Raw genomic sequence first — 8,992 nt, 5'->3', positions numbered from 1 at the left:
GAGTTTATTGATATGAGAGACAAGGATGCTTACTCTCCTATGACTCAGGATTTAATTTCCTGGCAAAGACACCTGAAGCCAAATGCCTCGCTGGCAATGACTCCTTGAAGCTCAGACAAAACAACAGTATATAGCAATTGAATCGAAGGTGTCTGAATTGCCTCAGCAGAGTGCTGAGGAAGGAGACAAAAGGCTCAGAGAGGCAGGCTTGCTAGAATGGAATTGTGATGGAAGGTGAGAGAATCCACAGGTGCCTGTGATGCTTCAGGTGTTATCAGCACCCCTCTTAGCACAGCAATGGGGTCTGGCTGGTGCAGGACCAAATCTCAGAATCCCATCATGGGGGTCTTACTTCCTATAACCCCTTCTAGTACCCACTGTCAGGATGAGTTCCCCTAGATGCAGACTTGGAGTTAGGGATTTGAATGCAAGTAGTTTATTTGGGTGGTGATCACAAGAAATATCCGTAGCAGCCTAAGGATGTGAGACAGGGAAGGGAAGGGACGGAGCCAATAGAGGATATCGTTGAGCAGGTTAGTGTTGTGGGTAACTAGGGCTCAGTGCTGCTGGGGACCTCTGGGAGACAGAGTAGCATACATCTCAGTGTTACCCCACCCCAGGGGTGAGGGAGCTGGGATAATTATTCTCCAACTCTAATCTGTCATTGACTGACAGATGCTTCTGGAGGTAGTAACTCCCCAGAATTTCCAGCCTGCCTTGCATTCTGAAAGCCCTCAGGTGGAGAGTAGCAGGTGCCTGTGGTAGGATGCTGTGACAGGCACAGGAACAGTAAAGGCATATGAGTGAAACGCCAAGTGTGTGTGCTGGCCACGTGCCTATCCATTTGATAAAGATTTTTAAAATTATTTATTGATTTAATTCATTTTTGGCTGCCTTAGGTCTTAGTTGCAGCACATGGGACCCCTCGCTGCGGCGCTCGGGCCTCTCTCTAGCTGCGGCGTGTGGATTTTTCTCTTCTCTAGTTGTGGTGCGTGGATTTTTGTCTTCTCTAGTTGTGGAGCGGGTTCCAGAGCGCGTGGACTCTGTAGTTCGTGACCCGCGGGCTCCCTCGCTGAGGCACACGCACGAGCTCAGTAGTTGAGGCACGCGGGCTTAGTTGCCCCGCGGTATGTGGGATCCTAGTTTCCTGACCAGGGATGAAACCTGCATCCCTGCATTGTAAGGCAGATTCTTTACCACTGGACCACCAGGGAAGTCCCCAGGAGCTTAGGTTTGATTATAAGTGCAACGGAAAGCACTGGGGGGTTGACTCTGGAGTGGCATGATTGATGTCTCTTTTAGAAGGCTCACTCTGGTTGCGATAACACCGTCTATTCTCCCATCCATACTATAGAGTTTTCATCAACGTTAAGCTCTGGGGACACCCAGGAGACTTAACCAGTATCCCTGCCCCTAGGGACGTGTTCAACCCTCTTTCCTGTCTCAACTCTGCCACAACCCCCATTCCCTGCCCCATGACACCTGACACAATGTGATCCATTGGAAGCTAGTTTATTTCGATTTATGTTTCATGGGGCTGGGCTGGGCTGGGTTGGGAGGTGGCTGGGCTCTCAAGCTTGGTTCTAGGGACGTAGGTCCCCTTCCTCAGCGCTGCGGCGGCCGAAGTCCATCCATCCATATGCTTCTTCTTCTTCTTCCACCCATGGTCCCTGCTTCTTGGACAGGTCTGGGGGTCAGAGGAGGGAGAGGAGGTGAGATTGCAGGGAGGACACCTAGCCTCTGGAGACTGAGGCCAGGGCCACCCTGGGGGGACCTTGGCTAAACCAGGCTGGGAGAGGCAAGTAGGGACTGTTGTCAGCAGCTCCTACCTGCTACCAAGTGTGAGGGATCCTGGAGCCCCAGCTGCCTTCGGTGATGGGAGGCTGGGCCCAGCCGGTCCAGGCCATGTGGCTCCTGGCCCCTATTGGCCCCTGGACCCAAGGGTGCGTCTTGCAGGTGGGAGTGGGGCTTCCAAGAAGCTTCAGAGAAGGCGGCCAGAGCCAGCACCAAGATCAGCACATACGCACACAGTCGCTGCATCTTGTCTGCGAAGGAGAGAGGGGTTGAGCTTAAAGGTGGGGCTGTCCAGGCACCCAGAGGCAGGGCCAGGACCCTCCCTGCTGACGGGTCTGCAATTCTGCATGGGGTTGTGGTCCGTTCCTCCAGGTCCTGCAAGCTCCTCCCCTAACTCCCAACCTCAAGCCTTGCCCCTTTGCTCCTTACCTACCCTAGTTACAGTGACTGCTTCTCTCGGAGGAATTTAAAACCCAGAACAATGGTTTCCAAACTGTTCTGAAGAATTTGAGGCCACGTGAGTGGTTCTGTAATGCTTAAGTCTTGCAACTGAAAGTGAACTTTTAAATAGTAATAGGAATGGGATATACACACTCAGCTGTTCACGGTTCCCTTTGCAGCCAACCAGCACATTCACTGTGTAGTGGGGTCACCCTGTTTTTGTGCAGCCTTCGGAGGGAAGGTTCTCCTGCATTTTCACTTAACTGAGGACTATCCTCTGATTATAATCTAGCAGTTAAAAAAAAACAAAACAAACTGAAACTGTCACCATTTGCAGCTATGTGTCAAGGTGAACCGAGTTTGGGGAAACCAGAATACAGAAATAAACCGGACACTCAAACAAATCTAAAATTTATCGGAAGTAAATAATAAAAATGTTGCCTTCAAAGAGCACATTTGTATTAATAAAATACTGGTTTCATCTGTTTTCTCTGTTAGATTTCTTTTGGAAGAGAAAGGGTTCTGCTGCTAAAGAAACAAACCTGAAAAACCAGTGATCTAGAGCGATGCTATCCAATATGGTAGCCACCAGCCACATGTGGCTCTTTACATTTAAATTAATAAAAATTAAAAATTCCTGGGGGGCTTCCCCGGTGGCGCAGTGGTTGAGAGTCCGCCTGCTGATGCAGGGGACACGGGTTCGTGCCCCGGTCCGGGAGGATCACGCATGCCGCAGAGTGGCTGGGCCTGTGAGCCATGGCCGCTGAGCCTGTGCGTCCAGAGCCTGTGCTCCGCAACGGGAGAGGCCACAGCAGTGAGAGGCCCGCGTACCGCAAAAAAAAAAAAAAAAAAAAAAAAAAAAAAATTCCTGGGACTTCCCTGGCAGTCCAGTGGTTAAGATTCGGTGCTTCCTCTGCAGGGGGCACGGGTTCAATCCCTGGTCCGGGAGCTAAGATCCCACATGCTGGGTGGCCACACACACACACACACACACACAAATTCCCCTCTTGCACAAGCAGCATTTTTAGTGCACATGTGGCTGGCGGATACCGTATTGGACAGTGAGGCTGTGGAATGTTACCACCAACATGGAAAGTTCCATGAGACAGTGCTGGTCTAGGAAAGAGCTTGAGATGGGTCTAGGAGCTGTAGGTTCCAGTTCCTACCCTGCTCAATTTGTGTGACTTTGGGCAAGTCACATCTCTCTCTGGGCCTCAGTTTTCTCCCCCGAGAGATGGGACAATAGTCTTTGTCCTCACCCCGCAGGGCTGGGGTGAGCATGGAGTCAGAGGGTCAGGGAAGGGCCCTGGTTGAGGCAGCAGGGCGGCTCGAAGGCAGAGGTTGGGATGCCAGGGTGGGTCCTAGAGCTGAGACCTAACCCAGCTAAGGGCCAAGGGAAGGCTCCCAGCCCTGGAGACACTGAGGTGTGAGCCTGCTAACTGGACAAGGGCAGGGGTCCCACTAAGCCTCCTCCCAGCTTCTCCCCTCCCTTCCTGGGTGCTCTCACCTGCAGAGCTGGGAGATGCGTGTCGCTGCTGTTGGCCTGGCGCCTCAGTTCTCTGCTCTGCTGGGCGCTCCAACCTGACTTATAAACCCTCAAGGGCCCTCCCAGGCCCTCCTCCCCCAGGAGGCCAGGCTCCCCACTGCAGAGGAATAAGGATGGGCACAGGTACCTCAGCCCCGCCCCACCCTGTCATTTAGTCAGCAGTCCAGATGTGGGGGAAGGGAAGGCGAGTTGAACTTCACAGCGAGAGGCAGGAGCAGAGTGGGGGCAATTCTTCAGCTGGGCATAGCAGGCGGGAGACAGGCTCCCTGGGCTCAGGACGGAGCCCCCTGCCATGTCCTTGGGGTCAGCAACCTGGTGGTCATCCCTTGGACCAGTTGGATGGACCGAGTGACCTTAGATTCAGAGGAAGCATATTTCCCGACATGTTCATGTTTGAAGAGCAGGGAGTGTGTGAATGTGGAGTGATGTATTGATCCCCTGTCCCCTCTGTTGGGCTCTGCAAATAGGACGTGTCATAGTTATCAGGAGCAATGGGCCGTGGGCTGATGGCCCCGCTCTCTCTGCCTGGTGGCTGCGTCCTGGTTGCCTCTGAAGCCCCTTCACCTCCCTTACCTGGAAAACCCTGAGCGTCTCCCTTCTGATGCCTTTGATGCCCTCTGCGCTGGGCTGGGTTTCGCTTGGGGTTCCCCATCATCTCTCGGGTCTGTCCCTTCTCCCCCACCCCTTGCATCCCCCATCAAAGACAGTTCCTTGAGGTTCCTGCACTTCCAGGCTCCCTCATTTTGTTTTCAAAGCAAGACGGTAATCTGCACTTTTCAATATCAAATACATCTTTAAATGGTTAGCAAAGAGACCAAAGCGTTTGCCCGAATGTACCAGAAAACCAAAGGATGCGTTTGGTCAACTTATTTGATAAACTGCTGCATCGACCTGGTTTGGGTGGATATAACTAGCTCTAGGCTGTGTTTGATTTTTCCACGGTTGGGGCTAGAGATGTAGCTCTTGTTCATGCGTCATCAGGGCCCCTCCTTGTCTGGGGGAGTTTTGATGCCCCTGGGTATCATAGGGGGCCGTGGTACCCACGCTCCCAGCCAGACTTGCTGAAAATGAACAGGTGATGAAAGAAGCAGGCTGTGAAGTGTCCATGGCAACCAGTGGCCAAACGTTCTGATAAACAACCACTCACATCCCGGGCAGGACTCAGTGACTCAGCAGATGAAATAAATGAAAATGACAAAAACGGGGCAGGCATTGTTGATAATTAATTGAATCACAGAATCTCAGAGATGGAAGGGACTTTGAGGGGGCTTGGGAGAAAAGGTGCGGTGGGGAGCAGCTCTGCTCACATGCTAGGGGAATAGAGGCGTTTGCGTTGCTGTGGTAACAGGAAATTATAAGCTTACAGCAGAGCCCTGGTTGTATAGGGCCCAAGACTTGATTTCTGCTGAGGAGGGGGTTAGTGCTCCTTTGGCTGTTCTTCTGCAGGCTGGTTGCTGGAGGGGTGGCCACTGCACAAAATAGAAGCAGGTACTCCCATGCAATAGGTGATGGTGGAAGGCGGCTGCTGCTGGTGGGCGTTGGCGGGCCTGTGGGGGGGGGCTCACAGTCACAGAAACTGCATGTTCTCCTCACAAGGGGAGCTTGTCCAATGGCAAAGGGAAGGGTTTCCTGGCTCTGTCCTTTTCCAGTTTGGGGCAGATGGCTGTTTTATCCCCCCAGGAAATGAAGGAAGTAACTTGGAGGGGAGTCTTGAAGATAATGTACATAAAGCACAGTTGCCCAGAATATCGTGGGCATCTAATTTGTTTGCATCTTCTCCCCTTAGCCTCTCTGGGTCTCAGTTAGCCTCATCTGTGAAATGGGAATCACTCATTCCTGCCTCACAGGGCTGAGGTGAAGGGGGAGTGTGACAAGATCTATGCACCCCGCCCCCCGCCAAGGATTAAGGAACGCAGTTCCCTAGAAAGCATTGTCTGTGGATCCAAGGTTTTCCCTCCTACTGGCCTGACACCTGCCCTGAGTTGCTGTTGAAGGGGGTGATAGGGATGGAGGCTGTGGAGGCTGGGCTTCTCAGAGGTGGGCATCTACTGGTGTGCAGAGGGTTTTGGAATTGATGAGGCCAAGGTGGAATCCTGGTTCCAATGCTTTGACTAGCTGAGTTACCAGAAAATCCAGTTTCTGGGTGTACCAAGTTGAAGAGCAGATCCCTGGAGCCCAGGCCCCTCCTGCTGCCTGCGGACCCTGCCCCTGTCTTCACGGTAATGACCATGCCGAGTGCCAGGCACTGATAAGCCCTTTGGGGGAATGAATGCAGTTGCTCTTCACCATGATCCTCAGACACAAGTGCTAGCGTGTCCCCATTCTACAGATGAAGAAACTGAGGCTCAGACAGGTGAAGTAATCCCTATGCTGAGTTTACATGACTGACCAAGGAGAGCTGGGCTGGAAACTCAGGTCTTTATCCTCCTAGTTCTGGGACCTTTCTCCTCCCAGTGGGGGTGTGGTGGGCAGAATAATCGTCCCCCAAAGAGGTCCACACCTCAATCCCACAGTGCATGGCAAAAGAGATGTTGCACATGCGATTAAGTTTACAAACTTTAAAATAGGAAGTTTACCCTGGATGATCTGAGTGAGCCCAATTTAATCAGATGAGTCCTTAAAAACAGAGAGCGCTCCTCGGCCAGAGGCAGAAGTGATGTGGCTGAAGGATGAAACGGAGATTTGAAGAATGAGAAGGAACAGCCCTTGCTGGTCTGAAGACGGGTGGGGGGCAACGAGATGAGGGATGCAGGTGACCTTAAGGAGCGAAGTGGTCCCCCCGACCACCGCAAGGAACAGGGATTTCAGCCCCACGACCGCAAAGAACTGAATTCAGCCAACAACCTGGGTGAACTTGAACTTGGCCTCCAGAAAGGAATGCAGCCCTGGCAGCACCTTGATTTCGGCCCAGTGGGCCATGCTATGCCTGGACTCCTGACCTACAGAACTGTGTGGGAATGAATTTGCGTTGTTTTAAGCTTCTAAGTTTGTGGTAATTTATTATGGCAACACTAGAAAATGAATCCAAGGAGTTCCAGCCTTTTGAAAGCTTCTATCAGTGGGGATGGACCCTGAGTGAGTTCGTGGGTGATTTTTTCAGTGCAATTAAGGGAGATGTTCGTCAGGGCATCTGACTGTCCATCTAGTCCATTTTTTGTTCCAGTTATCAAGCATGTGCTATAAACCACGGTCTGGATGAGGCCCTGGGGATAAGAGGTGACTGTGACCTGACCGGTCCTCTCGTTGCTTTGGTGGAGCTTAGATTCCTGAGGAGGGGGGACACATAAAATAGACAAAAGCGATGGTTCCCTGTCGAGGGGAAAAGCTTCCCCGGACTCCTCTGCCACCACGTCCCCCCGACCCTCGCCCCAGCTACACTCCCTGCTGCCAGGACTGGCCTTGGGAAACCTCTGATGAGCTGCTGTCAGGAAGGCAGTGCCTTGGCTTCCTAATCAGTTATTGATATGGAAAAAGGGAGAGGTTGACAGGTGACTCAGTCACCCCGCCCCAGGCAACGGGGCCTTGGAGGGTGAGAAGGTGCTGGGACAAACAGTGACACCTGGGTGCCTTTCATATCCACATATGGGCATCCATGGTTTCTCCCAGGGCTGGGGCTGGGGCTGGGGAGAGGGAGGTGGGTTCACGACTTCTGGCCTCACCTGCCGTCCGAAGGTCATAAGGTAGCAGGACCAAGAGGACAGCCCGTATGGTGCCCTCAGGCTGAACTGGAGAGGCCACCCGCCAACCTCAAGGGCAGGTGACAGGCCCAGCAGAGAGGAGAGAGAGCAGAGGTGCTCCCATCCCAGCTTTCTCTCCCTGGCCCTGCCTCTCACCTTCTTTCTCTCTCTCTCTCTCTTTCTTTATATTTTTGGCTGTGCTGCGCGGCTTGCGGGATCTTAATTCCCCAACCGGGGATCGAACCCGGGCCCCCTGCATCAGGAGAGTGGAGACTTAACCACTGGACCACCAGGGGAGTCCCACCGATAGTGTTTTTAAATGGGAAAATAATTCTAAAAGTACTAATGTGAAAGGACTCTTTCCTCAGGTGCATTTTAGGGATGGTTGGCCAGGTTGAGTCGCTTACCCCAGACCCCATGGGTCTGGGAGGCGAGGCGGCTGAGCTGTGAACCTGGTCCATCTTCTTGGTCTCTGGCTACTGCAGCCTCTCCTCGCCCACAGCCTCCTGTTCTACCCTTTCTCCTGAAGCCCAGCTCCTGCTGAATCTACCTTTGCTGGGACCTCCAGTTCCCCATCCCCGTCTGGGTCCTCACAACCCACCTACCCTTCCCGGTCTCACTTTCCTCCCCAGCCTGGGCCACAGGGTTTATCATTTCAGTTGTGTGTGGTGCATCTGGATTGCCGCCCTTGTCCTGCTTCAGAACCTGCCAGGCTGGTCCCCAGTTCCTGGCAGAGGATGCCACTACCCCTTAGTTTCTGTCTCCCTCTCCCTGCAAACAGAAAAGTTCCTGAAAGTGGCCGGTTGATTCAATTACAGATTAATAGTCTGCAGATTAATATTCTGCAGCTGGGCTGTTGCCTGGCAACCTTGTGAATCCTCTCTCTCTTCACTCTCAAAGTCATCTGACATCAGCCTCCATCTCTCCACCATGACCAAGGTTGTCCAAGTCCGCCTTCCATCCTTTATGTTTTATTTTTTATTTTTTTAGGCCCCTTGGTATCTTAGTTCCCCAACCAGGGATCGAAACTGTGCCCCTGCAGTGGAAGTGTGGAGTCTTAACCACTGGACCGCCAGGGAAATCCCTGCCTTCCATCCTTCACCCCAGACCCTGCTGCCTGCTTAGAGACCTTGTGCCTTGTGCCTTCACTTTTTTGTTCATTCATTCATCCATTCATTCATGCATTCATCCGTTTCTTCAACAAAAATTCTCTAAGTTCTCACTTAGTGCCAGGCACTGAGCTGCCCCTGGGGGCACAGTGTTGATCGAGAGGGTCTTCATGCCTTTTCTCTTGAAGGAGAGATAGTATGACGTGAGCTTAAGGTACCACAGGTGGTTGGGGGCGATGTAAGTGGGGGAACCTTGTCTATTTCCCTGGACCTTGAAGCTCTCCTCCATGAAAGCCTCCTGACATCTATCACACGTTTCCTCTCCCTCTTCCCAGAATGACGGTGATTAAAATTTAGGGAGCATTTCTATGGCCAGACCTCCATGGTAAGCACTTTACATGCGTTATGCCTTCTAATCCCTACCA

The 8,992-nt window shown here is 52.4% G+C and overlaps 1 protein-coding gene across 1 annotated transcript; it reads right to left on the bottom strand.

Moving 5' to 3' along the window:
- Positions 1-1,583: 1,583 nt before the first annotated feature.
- GAST (gastrin) lies at positions 1,584-2,040 on the bottom strand. The gene is made up of 2 exons (XM_059048700.2): positions 1,830-2,040; positions 1,584-1,687 (listed from the first exon to the last, which is right to left on the bottom strand). Exons 1-2 carry the CDS (start codon positions 2,038-2,040, stop codon positions 1,584-1,586), a joined length of 315 nt encoding a protein of 104 aa, XP_058904683.2.
- Between the last annotated feature and the right edge of the window lie 6,952 nt (positions 2,041-8,992).

The sequence above is a fragment of the Kogia breviceps genome, chromosome 19 (genome assembly GCF_026419965.1).
Source record: "Kogia breviceps isolate mKogBre1 chromosome 19, mKogBre1 haplotype 1, whole genome shotgun sequence".
Classification (NCBI taxonomy): Eukaryota; Metazoa; Chordata; class Mammalia; order Artiodactyla; family Physeteridae; genus Kogia; species Kogia breviceps.
This window is presented reverse-complemented; position numbering and strand designations above follow the sequence as displayed.